The 16,498-nt window shown below is 37.1% G+C and overlaps 1 protein-coding gene across 1 annotated transcript in view; it reads left to right on the top strand.

The window, feature by feature from the left end:
• Window positions 1-16,213, top strand: part of PTPRT (protein tyrosine phosphatase receptor type T) — a 437,694-nt gene extending 421,481 nt beyond the window's left edge. The window contains exons 29-34 of the mRNA XM_032218597.1: window positions 4,633-4,806; window positions 7,634-7,765; window positions 8,537-8,662; window positions 12,039-12,202; window positions 13,326-13,461; window positions 16,160-16,213. Coding sequence (XP_032074488.1) covers window positions 4,633-4,806; window positions 7,634-7,765; window positions 8,537-8,662; window positions 12,039-12,202; window positions 13,326-13,461; window positions 16,160-16,213 — 786 coding nt within the window. The remainder of the gene's footprint in view (window positions 1-4,632; window positions 4,807-7,633; window positions 7,766-8,536; window positions 8,663-12,038; window positions 12,203-13,325; window positions 13,462-16,159) is intronic.
• The last annotated feature ends 285 nt before the right edge of the window (window positions 16,214-16,498 follow it).

Raw genomic sequence — 16,498 nt, 5'->3', positions numbered from 1 at the left:
CAGTTTAACAAAATATACTATCATCAAATTGTTTGGCTTTGTTTATGTTATCACATTAATTATTTGGACAATTAATAATGAATTTTTAGAAAGATTTGACTTTTTCTAAATAGTTTCAAAATGAGTTCAGCAGAAGTCACCCATCGCTAAGCTCAAACCATCTGGAGATCTGTAAGTCTTCTGAATTACTCAGTCTATCACCATTTTAAACATATTTTTCATTAACAATCTTCATTGTGACTCATGTTCTATTTTTGTAATGTACATACCATATTTGTGTACATACTGTGCTTTTAAAACACACGGTTTGGCATAGATTTGACTGTTTCTATGTAGGAACTGTCTAAAATGTTTAGATGCTGGTTCCTTAAAGAATTCTTGTGCACATTAAGTGAATAGCCACAAAGATTAACAGGAAGAGACTTACAGCAGCACTAATAGGCCCAGGTTTGTTTATGGTTTATAGCTAACAGAACAATTTAGGACTGCAGGCATGGTGAATGTTGATTTATCGGATTAGTGAGAAGGAAATATTGCCAAATCATTAAGAGGCCAACAATCTATCCATTTGCATGATGTAGCTTACCATGCGCATCTTGGCAAAGGAAAGATCATTATAAGGGATTTAAGGTTGTGCATTTTGCCAGATTGCTGCCTGATGGGGCTCCATCAAAAGGATTTAATGGTATGTATTCTAGCATAAAAGCTTTTAAGAGCAGGGAGGGAATGTAAATCTAGCTATAACATGCATCAAATCTTGCTGAGATCATAGATTTAAATATCACATGTTTTGTCAAGATGAAGTTTCTGGTTTCTTTCTAGTTTCAACATTTAGAATCCCCATTTCTCTAGATAAAAGAGTAAATGAATGCTACTCAATATAGTGCTAGACTGATAAATCTCTTGATATGTGGGGGACATTAATCCATTAATGGCTGTATAATTTCATAGATGAAAGATTATATGACAGGTTAAGAATTATTGAAGGAACCAAATGCACTCATTTTTCAGCTGAAACAGATACAGACTGTCAGTTGTATTTAACTACTGACTTATAAAGATGCTGTGGCCACATCTTTTTCTCCCATGGTGCCATGAAATTGCCTTCATCTTCTCTCCAGCCAATGGTTATAAAGGCTTAAGTTGTCCTTAACTGTACCCATAAAAGAAGTATTCCCCCCGAAACACAGCTGCAAGATGTAAAAAAAAATGGACATTTCTCTGCTCATGTTGGGTGACCTGTAGAGTTTGGATTTAGCTGGACACATATTAGACATTTCAGGCTGATACAGGCTCTTCTTTAATTCCCAGACTCCTACCACAATTACTACTCTGATTTTTGACATTGCAGAAGCCTAGGAAGTAGATCTCCCTCTTCCGCAAAGTGGTGGAAGGTTTTCATTTTTAACTCATGTGATTTTACTCGATGTGCAGAAACAGCAATGGGAGCTTCCACTGCTTCTGCAAGACTGATGTGGGGCTGCTGCTATATAAAGTGGACTTGTGCAATTGTACAACAGTGTCAAATCCATGCTTAGTTGCCATATTTTAATATATTTGCACATAGATTGTGTGTGAGCAATGGGTGGAAACTAAATCAGTAAGAGAAGCAACCTAGAACTAAGGAGAAATTTCCTGACAGAACAATTTATTAATGGAACAACTTGCCTCCGAAAGATGTAAATACTCCAACGCTGGAAGTTTTTAAGAAGAGATTGAATAACCGTTTCTCTGAAATGGTATAGGGCAGTGATGACTAACCTTTTTGGGATCGCGTGCCAAAAGTGGGGGAAGCAAAGGGGGGTCATGTGCGGGCATACCCACACCCATAATGCTATGCACGCAACCTGAGCAGGCATGCATACGCGACCCCAGCACACATGCGTGCGCGACCAGCACCCTCCCCCTCTTCTTTTGGCATGCTTTTTTTGCCCTCCCCAGGCTCCAGAAGCTTTGAAGGAGCCTAGGGAGGATGAAAACAGCCTTCCCCACCCCTCTGAAGGCCCTCTGGAGGCTTCAGGAGGCTTCCCTGAAGTCTCCGGAGGGCGAAAAATGGCCCATGGGCAACCCGGAAGTTTGGGAATTGTGACTTCTGGTTTGCCTGTAGTGCCGTTTTTCGTGTTCTGGAGCCTTCAGCAAAAAAATGGCCCTATGGGGAAACTGGAAGTCACCATTCCCAAACTTCCAAGTTGCCCATAGGGCCATTTTTCATGCCCCGGAGGCTTCAGGGAGCCTCTTGAAGGTTCCGGAGCATGAAAAACAAACACCCCAACACGCAAACCAGAAATCCATTCCCGGACTTCCGGTTTGCATGTTGGACTTTTTTTCACCCTTCGGAGGCTTCCGAGAAGGCATCATTTTCAGCTGATGAAAAATGGCCGAAAAAGAAGGCTGAAATCAGCTGACCAGCAATGCCTGGCATCCCCTAACAAATGTCTCCACGTGCCACCTGTGGCATGCGTACCATAGGTTCGCCATCACAGGTATATGGTTTCTTGCCTAAGCAGGGGGTTGGATTAGAAGACTTCCAAGGTACCTTCCAACTCTGTTATTCTATTCTATTGATTTTGTGAACCTGTGCTTTTCTCAGGTCCCTTCTTTATCAAAGAAAAGGCTCGGGAGTTCCTAGTCATCAGAAACTATACATCATCAGTGTTAGTGGATATAGGTTTTGTTTCCTGTTTATATACAGTATGTTGCCCTGCCAATGTTGGTGGGAGTGTGGTTTTTCTCCTTGATAGTTCCTTAATTAGAGTATTGTTTTCTGCTTGGCTATTTGTTTGATGCTAATCCCTGCTTATCTCGATGTAGGATGCTGGAGATGCTGTTCTTTTTATGTCCTTCTTAACTTTTTTTAGTACCTCTTTTAAATCCTATTGTCTACTAGGCTAAACATGTGCAATAATCAGGAAAGGATTTTTCATATGCAAAAAAAGCAGGAGGAGGAGGAATTCAGAATTCAGAAAAAGAGAAAGAATGGTCACCCAAAAAACTTTTCCCACTGTCTAACTTCCATATAAGAAATAGCATAGGAGATCTTGACTTCAAATCTTTCATATCACATAACATTCTTAATTCTTCTAGCCCCTACCCAGGTTAGGGAGAGTGATTAATGCATGCTTTTTTCCCTGATAGATGGTGACATTTGGGGGGAGTAGAAACAAAGCAAATCACTTTTCTTAACTTGTCATGTAATAAATCTATAAAGTAGTACAACTCCCTGGCCTTGTTACTAAGGCAGAAAAGGGCATAATTTCTGCCACCTGAAGATTGGAGGTAAGAATTTTCTCATGGCCAGGAGAAAGAATTCTTAGATGGTCAAAAGTGATAGTTTAATGCTATATACTAGATGCAATTTTCTTGACCATATTTGTCAGCATTCCTTCATTGGATAATCAGGAAAGAAAACCACAAGACTCCTTTGATAGAAATCAAGTGTACTTTTACTAATTATAAATGAACAGAAGCGTAGCAAAGCGAAGACTGATTATTTAGGCGCGAAAGCAAATGATATATAGAATAACCCATTCCCCATCCCTTGGCATCCCAGTCACAGTCCAATCATAATTCTCCCAAGTGTCAGGTGCGAGATAACTTCGAAAGGCATCACCAAGATGGAATGTCGGTGCCGTTGGCCTTGGCAGGAAACCTCCGCATGCGCAGTAAGACAGGCAGCAGAAACTCCAGAATCTTCCTCCAGCACAATTAGTAGTCCCCTCCAAAATACCATGCCCCCCCTCCCCATTTCAATGGCAGCCGAAGCAGCAGCAAAGCAGAGGCTGACAATATTATTCAAATTTTTTACAACTTGAATTGTCTTTAAACAGTCTGCAAAGAAAATTATTCAAATATCTGTATTTTATAGTTCCAGTTTTGATTATTGAAACCATCACCCACTAGGAAAGTTCTGGATTCTACCCCCCCCCCTCCTTCTTCCTATATACTTGTATGACGGGTTTTGTAAATTCACATTTTGAAAGGATTTAAGAATTTAATCTACCTACTATGGAAAAGAATGCAGTATTTATTTTTTCAAATTTAAACCCATATATTCTCAGAAAAGATGGCCTGATGCAATATACAACTTTAAGTGGTAATAACAATAGCAATAGCACTTACATACTGCTTCACAGTGTTTCACCATCCTCTCTAAGCAGTTCACAGAGTCAGTATATTGTCCCCAAGAATTTTACCGATGGGAAACTGAGTCATCCTTGAGCCGTTCAGGATCGAACTTCTGACAGTTGGCAGAGTTAGCTTGCAATACTGCATTCTAACTAGTGTGCCACAGTTCAGCAATAATAAAACTATTATTTAACACAAACAAAAAAATAACAATAAAACTTTATGTCACATTGTTAAAACAACCATTGATACTTGACAACATGTATAATTCAGGAAGGAAGTGCAAGCTTATAAAAATACGTTTCTAAACAATGTTTAAAGTGATCAGAGAGGGTAAAGATTGTAATGGGGACAAAATACATTGTACTGTGGCTCCAGAGCTAGTTGACTACTTCTTGGGCAGCCTTTTCAGTAGACACTTGGTGAGTAGATAATATGAGTAGGACATAAAGTCACATCTTTAGCAAGTTTAATATTAATCGGTTCCTGGTTTTACTCCAAATACAGACCCTTAATATTGTTACTCCTCGAGTACGTCCAGAAGATTGCAGCATTGGACTTTTGCCAAGGAATCATGATAAGAATCGCTGCATGGATGTACTTCCTTTGGATCGGTGCCTCCCTTTTCTTATTTCCGTTGATGGAGAATCAAGCAACTATATTAATGCTGCACTCATGGATGTGAGTAAAGCTCTTTTTTTAAAATGTGAAACAGAATAAATTGTCTTTCTATCATATTGGTATCCCCACTTTTTCCAAAAACCTGAAAAGGGTATAAATACATTGCATCTCATTTTTATCCTGTTTGATCAGTCGGGCTTAAAAAGAGTGATTGCCATGTCTGGAAGGAAATTTGAGATCAGAATTACAAAATCAAATGTATGTAAGAATTATCAAGCATTTTTCAAAGTGAAAATTTAGAAATTGGGCAAGGATTGACTTTATAACTGAACATATATTAAAAAATGAATGCAAATGAAAATAATCCTTCTATCAATTTTAGCTGAAAGTGACTTGTTTCAGTATGATATTCTTCTCATCCTATAAATCAAGGGTCGGCAACTTGGGGCTATGGATCTGTATGTGGCTCTTTCATCCGTCTGCTGTGGCTCCCTGTCACCGGTTGACCCCACAATTGATAGGGCTTTTGGTTAGGACAGATAGAGGAAAAAAGTTGCTGCACTAAGAGGAGATTCTATGGTAGGGGAACGGGACTTCCAGTCAGCACCAGAATTGAATGGGGGAATTCCGGTTAGGACCTTTGTGGCTCTTTGTTTGTTAAGGTTGCCGACCCCTGCTATAAATGAATCACTTTTAAGAACAGGATATAGGAAGTATATCTCCCATATGTTAATTACAAAATGACACAACTTAAGGGGTGGGGAATGCCCTCGATATATTTCCTTGTATAATATATATTTGCTCTAGATTCAGTGTCTGTATTCAGCTGTTTGGTTTACAATTGTTATAAATCTTTGAATCTGACTTTGAAAGAAATAAATCCAAAATGCAATCCTTTATTTTTCCTTCTTTCTTGTCTTTGTTATTCAACATATACTTAGTTACACTCAGTTACGATTACAAGTGAGCACCTTTGCTATAAAATCTAAGGTTTGCATGTTTCACAATTTAAATAAATAAATACCTTCAGCTGCAATATGTAATCTTGTCAGAGTGACTCACAGGCATTGTGATAGCAAGTATGCATCTGTTATCTAACAGTTGAGTGCACAGGGCTCTTTACTGCTTCACTAAGCAAAAGCTGTTTTTTTTAAAAAAAAAAAACCTTCTGTGTCTAACTTTGAGCAGCTGCCAGCAATAAAACTGTTGTGGTTTTTTTGTTTTGGTTTGGTTTATCTTTGTTTTATCTTCGGTTTATATTCCACATAGAAACAAATTCCACAGTAAATGCTGAAAGGTTTCTCATGCTGCATGCCTACCTTGATTTCAGATGTGGCTTACATTTATAAATGCCTAACTCTGTAGCCATATATGTTGCATCATATATATTCTTGCTTTGTATTCAGGTTAACAAGGGTTTGGATTTTGTGTTCCCCACTGTAAGATTCTTAAAAGAAATGACTGCCACTACGTCAGCATGGGTCCTGATTTGTTTGAGTCTCAGGACTATTTTTTAAGTACCTTTCAGAATGCTAGCTAAACTGCTTTAAGGAGATGGATATCTCCTTTTTAGGTTTATCCCAAATCCTAATCCATGTTTATTCTACAGATGTTCAGAAGGGATCGTTTATTTATTTAAATGGTAAGCTGTAGGGAAAATGCAATAATACTTTAAATGTGTAATCTCCTTTTTATGCCAGCATTTTCTTACACTCTAAAGCACAGGCATAATTTGGGATTTTTGAATTTGAGGGATGCTAATGGCAATGTAAATAGCAGGATCTGCCCTTCTGGGCCAAATGTTTGTCACTAGATTAATGAAAAACAGTAGTCGACTTCTAGAATTTTACTGTTGTATAAAAGAAGAAATGTTGGCAAATATTTTTTTCAATTGTAATGTTTTAGAATTAGATACAGATTTTTAATTTTACTCACGGTATTGATACTACTTTTGGGCCTATAATTTGGGGGGAATCTTCCTTAATTCCTTTTTGTACAGGGGGACAATGCAAGGTTCCCATCCTGTTTGGATGCAGCCACTATTATTTATGTAAAAGAATCCCACAAGCAGTGGAGCCCCACAATTAACATATTTTTTCTATGATTTTCTGTCTAAGAGATAAAATTATCTGAAATTCAGACTCCTGTTCCTTTGAGATAAATGTGCTGCTTCTATCAATCACTACTACAATTAACTGAATTAAAATATAAATAGGATCTTGAGTTGACCTCAACTCTTGGTGAGTGCATCCATTCAGTTTTCTTGGCAGCGTTATGGTTTTCCATTGCCTTCTTCTAGATCTTGTTTTTGTTTTATTCTCCAATCTAGTCAGCAGTTCTAAAATTCCCAGGTGGATTTCCCATCTAAGCATTAACATCTACCTAAGATAAATGCTTAGGGAAAATCTGTCTCAAACATAATTGATACATACCAACTTTTAGAGGTTTAAAAACATTTTTTTTTTGGAGGCTAAGCTGTGAAAAAGGAAGAAATACTTGTTTAGGTTGAGGGAAGTAGAAGCTTGTTGTGTCAACTTAATTTACCAGATTCTTGCTTCCCCATTATTGATTTCCTTGAGAAAAGTCTTGCTTCCAGCTGGCTCGTTGAGTTATTTATTCTAATTGTTATGCAAAAGGGATAATTCTTGTTTCTGTGCTTCTTCTCTAATGAAAGAAAACCTTATTATGCAGGCTATTTCTATTCAATGGGGTGGCAGAAACAGAGTATGAGGTATGATTTGTATAATCTGTTTATGTTAATCTGTTTTCCTGTCCATAGGCTCCCCGGTGTAATATGCTTCTCAATAAACAATAATGGTTTGTTTTTTTCACTAATGTGAATCCTTCCCCCCCCCCAATTGTTTTTTTTTTTTTTTTTTACATTTAGAGTCACAAGCAACCTGCTGCCTTTATAGTTACTCAGCATCCATTGCCCAACACTGGAGCTGATTTCTGGAGGCTAGTGTTTGATTACAACTGTTCTTCTGTTGTGATGCTGAATGAAATGGATGCTGCTCAGGTAGGTGGATTGTTTAAGAAATAAGTATGTATAGATCAATAATTTTTAGTTACTATTGGGTCCACGTTAAATATATGTGTCAGGCTTCTAAGTAATAGATCCATTGCAAGCAAAGACTCCTCAAAGAATAGCTTTATTGGAAATATCATATTGGCATATATCTGGTGAAAACTGACTCTGAAGGGTCCCTCGGTTTTCACTTAATTAAAAGTGAAAGTTTTCCCCCTAATCACAAACAATCAGTCACATAGCCCAATCAAGGCAGCATCTGTTGCTGTGGTGACATCACTCCTCCTTCCTCCAGCCAGGTGTGAGAATGTCCTTGGTTCCCAAGAGAAAGTATTTTGTTTTGACTATACAATCACATCTATCTCTAATCCCCCCTCCCTATCCTTCAGCTTTAGTGTGGCAGCACTGAAGCTACAAGATGGCTTCAGCCAGGCCAGGTTCAGGGATGACAACATGGATAAATGCATTAATCTGATTCCCTTAATGAATAGTTTGGCCAGCTCTGATAATAATTTCCATCATTGAACAAGAATTTAGGCTAGAGAAATATAAAGGTGAACAATAATTTGCAAAACTGGGACTAGGGATCAAGAGAAAGATTTCCTCTGTATTTTTCATTAATATTTCATGCTGTATACAGAGCATGTTCAAGGTTTCTATTCATAGAAATGAACATTCTAAGATTTTGTGTGAAAACTGGTGTTTTGCATTTCTCCTTTTTTTCCTTCTGATTTGTGTTTGTTTTCCTTTTGTTATGATCAGCTTTGTATGCAGTACTGGCCAGAAAAGACATCTTGCTGTTATGGGCCAATCCAAGTGGAATTTGTTTCTGCTGACATAGATGAGGATATTATTAATCGGATATTTCGGATCTGCAACATGGCAAGGGTAAATAGAAGTCAAATAATGTTGTATCAATATTCATTCCACTTTTTATAGTTATCTTTTTGGTCTTTCAATTGGTCAGAGTGTTCTTTATGCAGCCATGCTGGTTTCTTTTGGGAGCTGTTATTTTTCTTCTTCATTGGTATTGTGCTAGACTGGGCTTTTGTAATCTCATTTTTCAAAATTTCCCAAGCTTCTTGAGTTGTTTTCCCCTTGAGGATTATCATCCATGGAATTTTTCCCAAGTTCTGTCTAAGTTTGTTGAAATTAGCTCTCTTAAAGTCCAAGACTCTAGTTTCACTTTGTTCTACTACTTCTGTTTGCATAATGTTGAATTCCAATATTGCATGGTCACTTGCCCCGAGGGTTCCTGTGGCTTCAACATCTTCTAACATTTCCTCTCTGTTAGTGAGAATTAAGTCCAATATGGCTGATTCCTTGTTCCCTTCTCTACTTTTTGGGAAACAAAGTTGTCTGCTAGGTTTGTTAGGAACCTGTTGGATCTTCCACTTGGTGTAGAGTTTGTTTCCCAGTTGATGTCAGGGTAGTTAAAATCCCCCACTACTATCGTGGTGTGCTTCCTACAAACCTTAGTTAGCTGACTAGCAAAAAGTTCATCTACTTCCTCTGCTGGGTTGGGTGGCCTGTAGTATAGACCTATGGCAATGTCATTTTATCCCCCCCCCCAACCTTTAATATTGTCCCAAATGCTTTCAAGATAGTTCTCATCATTGTTGTGCTCTATTTCTGTAGAGAGGTAATTATTTCTTATATATAGTGCAACTCCACCTCCTCTTTTATTTGGTCTATTTCTTTTAAATAATTTAAATCCTTCTAGCTGTATGTTCCATTTGTTGGTTTCATCCCACCAAGTTTCTGTATTGGCAACAGTATGGTATCTTCCCTCTTTTACTTGAATTTCTAATTCGCCCTGTTTATTCCTCATACTCTGTGCATTGGTGTATAGACATTCGAGTCCATTTTGATTGACCCTGTGTTTACTGTCTACATAACCTGTGTTATGCCTGACTGCCCCTATTTTCTTGCCACTTGTATGATTCATGCACATGGTACGGCACTCAGTATTAAATCCCTGGTTTTGCTTGACAGCGGGAGTGATAATCTTACCCGCACAAACATCTGTGTTACATGCACTGATAACCCTATGAATTTTAGATTGCTGGGGACAGAAATGTTCTGTATCAATTAATTCTTTGTCTCCACTGTTCAGTTTAAATGTTTATCCAGAAAATCTGTGAATTTAATGCCAAGTAACTCAGTCCCTTTCTTGGATGGGTGCAAGCCATCTCTTTTGTACAGTTTTTCATTGGACCAGCTGCAGACATCATGACTAATAAAACCAAAGCCTTCCCTTTTACACCACTCCTTTAGCCACACATTAAACTCTGCTACGCACTGGCCCTTTCCCTTTTGTTCCTTATATACTGGTAAAACCTCTGAAAATATAAGCCTACAACCTATACTACTAAGTTCATACCCCAAGCTCTGGAAATCATTCTTCACAGAAATTACATCTTTTGGGGACAGATCATTTGTACCAAGATGTATAATAGCATCAACATCACAATCCTTACTTGCATTCTTGACTATCTTAAGAATACTTAACTATCTTAAGAATAATGATCTTCCCTCATTACTTATTATCTTGCTTGCATAGTTTTAGACCACTATCAATTGCAGTATTGGCAAATATTTCAATAATAGGGGCTTATTTCCTAATTCCTGCCTTGTTTTTTATAAGCTACTAGCTGATAACCCAGCATTGCCTGGCTATTTATTTATAAGGGGGAATGTCTGGACGAAACATAATTTCTAATGTTGGATTTTCCCCCTTACCAGAGGGAGCCCCCTTGTGGAATACTGTGAAGCAGTTACCATGGCAATTCCACTGTGCTGTACAGTATAATCCATTTTATGGCAGTACAGTAGAATCCATTTTAAGACACAACAGGCTATATATTAACAGAACACACACTCCAAGAGGTTTTAGGGGTGTCTTTCCCCCACAGTATTTGTTTCCAGAGAGTAAGTCATCTGTGTACCAAGTTTGGTAAAAAATTGGTCAAGGCATTCCAGAGTTACGCTGGAGCACACACAAACAGACACACACACACACACAAAAAGCAGAACTTGAATTTTTGAAGCATGTACTAGACTATAACAGGATGGCAGATATGAATCCAGGTTTTGCATGAGAAAGGTCAAGGAAATACCCAATCTAGGATTATACATTCAAGAATATATATCATTGTAAATTTCAGTATACATTGGTAATTATACATAGGTTCCTCTAACATGGACAGTCAGCTAATGCAGATATTGAGTCCAAAATTTTTATTGTTAAGTAAGACATTTGTTGAGTGAGTTTTGCCCCATTTTACATTTATTGCCACAGTTATTAAGTGTATCACTGCAGTGGTTACTAACCTGGTTGTTAAGTGAAGCTGGCTTCCCTATTGACTTTGCTTGTCAGAAGGTCACAAAAAGTGATCACATGACCCTGGGACACTGCAATGGCCATAAACATGATCCAGTTGCCAAGCATCCGAATTCCATCATCATGGGGATGCTGCAAAGGTTATAACTGTGAAAAAAATAATAAATCCCTTTTTTCAATGCTGTTGTAACTTTGAACTGCCACTGAATGAACTGTTGTAAGTGTACCTATACAAATAACAGAGAAAAGCTAACATGGCTTCAACATATCCCATTTGGCAGTCCCTCTTTCATCATCCTATCTATATTCTGCTACAAAGCATTGACGATGAAAACAATTGCTCCAATAACAGATATGGCATTAAATGTCCCCTTTAACCTATCACTTGTAAGTATAATGGTGCCTGCAAAGGTACACAGATGAGTCAGACTATTTATCAACTACAATTTTCTTTATAATGGTTTTAGAAAATAATTGCAGTATCAATGCTAAATATACCCTTGATATTCAATCTTTTGAAGTAATTAGCTGAATACCATTATTGTCTGTTAATTAAAAATGGGGTTTTCTCCATTTTTTAAAGAAAAGAACTTTTTTATTCCAGAGCTGACATTGTCCCCAAATGTGCTCATCACATTCAAGAGAGAGAGAACTTATAAAAGGCTTTCTTAACATGGCATCATTGGTTTCCACTCTGAAGCAGGAAAAGTGTTTTCTTACTTTTTCTGTTATAACTGAAGAATGTTCTAACATGTATGCCCATTAAAATATCTGAAAATATTTCCCAATTCCTGCTACCAAAATGAATAAGAAATCTTCTTTCAAAGTTCTTAGAATCCAACACATGTTCTTCTGGGTGTATATAGAAGCACCAATGCTTTCCTTTTCAAGATTCAACCAATCTACAATCTTTTTCTTTAGCCGCAAGATGGGTACCGTATTGTTCAACACTTGCAGTATATTGGCTGGCCAGCATATAGAGACACTCCTCCTTCTAAGCGCTCTCTCCTGAAAGTGGTCAGGCGGTTGGAAAAGTGGCAGGAGCAATATGATGGGCGAGATGGACGGACTGTGGTTCATTGCCTGTAAGCATTTCTGCATCCTTGTTTCCTGTATTAAGTCTCGATTGCCTGTCTGAAAAGAAGATTGCAAACTTGGTTATTTTGATGGATTACCCCAGTGATGGCTAACCTTTTTGTCATCGTGTGCTGAAAGTGTTGCACCCATAATGCAATGTGCATGGGACCCCCCCTCCATGTGTTCATCACCCTTCCCCCGGTGCATGTGCAAGTGACTCCCACACTTTCCCCCTGCGCATGTGCATGTGACCCCAAGTGCCTTATTTTGGGCCTAGTAGGCCTCCCTGCAGCCTCCTGATAGCAAAAACGGGCCACCATGGGCTTATGTGGTTTCAGCTGAGCTTAGGCGATGGCTCATGTGTCCTCGGAGAGAACTCTTCATGCTCCCTGTGGCACGCGTGCCATAGGTTCGCCATCACAGGATTACCCTAATGGGGATTACCCTATTATGTTTGATACACATAATTAAAGAAAACCTGAAGATCCAAATGTCTGCTTAATACAGCATTATAGTATTATAGAGCTAAAAATCAATATGTTGTTTGTTTGGTTTGTTATCGTTAAGCCTGGCTCTTAATGACTCTGGTTCAGTGATCATTCTAAGCTGTTCCACTTCTCCATTCATAAGTCCTAGAATATTTATGTTGTGATGTCAGATGGACGAGTCTAGTGTTTACCTCGTTACTCTAGATCACTGAGAAATGTTGAATGCTGGCTAAATCAGAATGTAGAGTATGAATACTGATTGGAATGTTTAGCCAGCAAAAGAAAATGAAAGTTCTAGTTATCCAATGATGTCAAATATTGATGATAACCTGTTGGTATTAATTATATGGTCCAGCGATATCACACATTAATACTTGGTATGCGATATGATATGATAGAACTTATATTGTGTGTCCCAACAAGAAAAATTAGAATGCTACTATATCTGCTACTATTTTTCTGTTCTGAATTTAATATCATTGAGCTATTTTTATGAAAAACATGCATGCAAGTGAATTGTATATATGAATATTACAAGTAATTCATTGTCTTGCATTTGGGTAGATCTCTTAGATCTCCTTGAAGTACCTTTCTGCTATGAACAAATGTAATTTACTAAACCTGCTCTTATCCTTTCTGCTAGGAATGGCGGTGGCCGCAGTGGCACCTTCTGTGCCATATGTAGTGTGTGTGAAATGATCCAGCAGCAAAATATCATTGATGTATTTCACATAGTGAAAACCTTACGGAACAACAAGTCTAACATGGTGGAGACATTGGTAAGCATAATAGGTTGATTGCTTCTTTTTCCTTGAAATAAAATATTCACAGTCTCATTTTGTTTAGAAGCATCCATTTTGGATTTGAAGTATTATTCAGATAATAGCAGAAGCTGCATTACGTACTTAGAAAACTCCTGAGGAACACTTATTTTAAAGTACATTTCAATTGCTTCGGTTTTGAAAGGCGGGCAAACAGCATCTATGCAGAGCTAATAAAACCTATTATAATAAAATCCATTTAATTTAATCTTCAGAAATCCCCAAACAAGGTGGGATTTCGCACACTTTGATGATAATTCAGAAGATGCCCTTTTTAAAAACCTTGTACAAGCAGAACACTTCTCTGTTATTCTATAAAGCTTTTCAAGCTTCCAGGTGAGCCCGAATGAAAGGTAGGGCTCTTTTAAGAATTGCTTTGAAAGATCTCCAGTCTACTTACTCAAAGTCTTTGAAACTCTGTTTGGAATTATTTTTAAACTCTGTTTGCAAAATATAAACCTTAAATGTTCTACATGTGACCTTTGATATTATCTCTCCTATATAGAGAAAATGATGTGAGATGAGTTGAATCAAGTATGCATGCAGCAGACACATTGTCCCACAGTCACATAGATGTTTGAGGATGGTGTTTATGTGTTTGCTTGTTGAGATTTTAAATAATATATTCTACATTCTAAGATTATGTCCAGTGGTAATTTATGTGCTGTGTTTATTTACTTAATAACCCTAATACATGCTTACTTGTCTGTTTAAGGTTGAAAAAGAAACATGAAAAAGACCCTCAGCCAATTTTAACCATAGTGAAAGAATAAAGTAATGTAAATTATATCAAATATTAAAATAATATATTATAGGGAAATATATCCTCTTATTTGAGAGTGATATAAGCAAAAGTCTTTTTCCATATGCCAAAGTAACATTTTTCTAGCTAGATTTATAAAAAGTTATGGGATTTTACATAGAGAAACCAAAAGTAAGTTAGTTTAAAGTTTAAATATTTTCTTAGATCTAACTCTGAAAAAAATATTAATAGCAAATGTAGAACTTTTCATATTACTCTCATATAATCTAATATAACCACTTGTATTTTGGAACAATGGAAGCTTTCAGATATTTTGCCTGAAATATGATGTAATTAAGACTTTGATGACTTATGGAAAGGTGGCACAGTGGGTAGATAGTATCATCATCTAAGAATCCAAGGACAACATAAGGTCAGGGAAAATGTTTGTGTTCTTTCTTGGGAAATACAACAACTTCCAAACAAAGTTGAATCCAACTGTCAAGCCAGCATCTTCAGTTTAATCTCAGCTTCATCCATCCTTAGTCAGACAACTATACTTAGTCAGAGTATTTTGCCAATTGCTTTATATGAGATGACATAATGAGAGATCTGAGAGATGTCAGAAAGATAGCTTCAATATATTGGTGAAGTCTGGCCTAAAATAGTTCATTTGGAATGGGCCTATAATTTTTAAATCAACAGCGTCAAGTATAGGTGCCTTCACTACTTTAAATAAAATTGAACAATTGCCTTTCTTCTGGACTCTAGAGGATATATTAATAGAAATGTTATGATAGCAATGAATAAAATGTATATATATTTTGGGCACCCTTTATCCTGGCTCTTGAAATAAAACATTTATTGCCTGTGGATTCCCCCTTCCCAACTCTTGAATTACTTAATTGTAGTTGGGCTATATCCATTAATATAGTGGGAATAAGATAATAATATAGAAAGAATTAGAAAATAATGTAGAAAGTTTCTTACATGGACATATATACAGATATTGCAACTTAATTATTGCTCATATGAGGGGATCCTGTAAATGATCTCAAGCCTCAGCTCAGTCAAATTGGGATATCAATGTAACATACCAGATCATATGTTGATAATACTAAAAATCTGCATTAGAGTTTGATTATTTTGTAAGCACAATTTAAGATACTAAATTGGGTTAATCTTTAAAACTAAATAGCTTACAGCTTGAACTGTGTGGTTCCCAATTGTTCACTGGCACTGTGGAACAGTGGAACAATGACAGTCCCTGAAAAAAATACTGACACAGTAAAATACTTCACAGTGCTATGAACTGAGGAAGTTTGGGAATCCCTGACTTAGGGCATTTTTGAAGAACTATCTCTGTAGATATTAAGTTGTCCAGACATGCAATAGGAGCTGCAGGAGAAGCACTTTTGAAGTGTTCTACTTTTACAGAAAGTGATTCATTAAATACATTAATCTTCTAGATCAGTCTCAATTTATTTAAACTTCTTCCTTGGGAATTATATTTAGTTTTCTAACTTTTTGCCCTTTGAAGAGCAGTTTCTATGGAAGGGCCATATGTATTTGTTTTTTTTTTAAAAAAAAAAATCTTGTTTGCATTTGATTTTTTAAAACAATGCATTTATTTGATGTGAATGTCAAATACATTTCAAGCTGATTGTGCTGTAATCTAAATTGCTACTTGTAATATTGCCCATATTCTTCTATCTTATCAATTTGATGATGGAACAATAATATTCTAAGGGTCACATGGAGCACTGAATGAAAATGTGAAACTTTGCATCTGTGTATGGGATTTTGGGAGATTTGGGGAGTCCAAATGTGATACTAAAGTAGAGTCGATTGAAAGAATGAGTCACCTGAATATTATCTTGATTTATCACTGTGTTCTCTTTCTATCTCTTTCAGGAACAATATAAATTTGTATATGAGGTTGCATTGGAATACTTAAGTTCATTTTAGCTCATCAGGGCAGGGAGCTAAAGGATGCCTAAAGCTTTGGTGTTTGAAGGACATTGGTTCACCACTTTACTTCAAAGGAGTAATGGGCTAAAGCATATATAGCTCTTCATCCTTGAATGAGAAACCAGGTCAGAGCTGACTGCCGGAGGAGGAATCTGCTGCCATCTGTTTTTAGAACATTCTTGCCTTTTAAGCAACTCACTATGGCAAAGCAAGAGGCAGGGTGGAATATTCTGCTTTCTAATCCCTTCTGACTGCTTCTCCCTATCATTTTGGATGTGTCTT

The sequence above is a fragment of the Thamnophis elegans genome, chromosome 5 (assembly GCF_009769535.1).
Source record: "Thamnophis elegans isolate rThaEle1 chromosome 5, rThaEle1.pri, whole genome shotgun sequence".
Taxonomy (NCBI): domain Eukaryota; kingdom Metazoa; phylum Chordata; class Lepidosauria; order Squamata; family Colubridae; genus Thamnophis; species Thamnophis elegans.
Note: the sequence above shows the minus strand (reverse complement) of the source record. Positions and strands in the feature narration are given on the sequence as shown.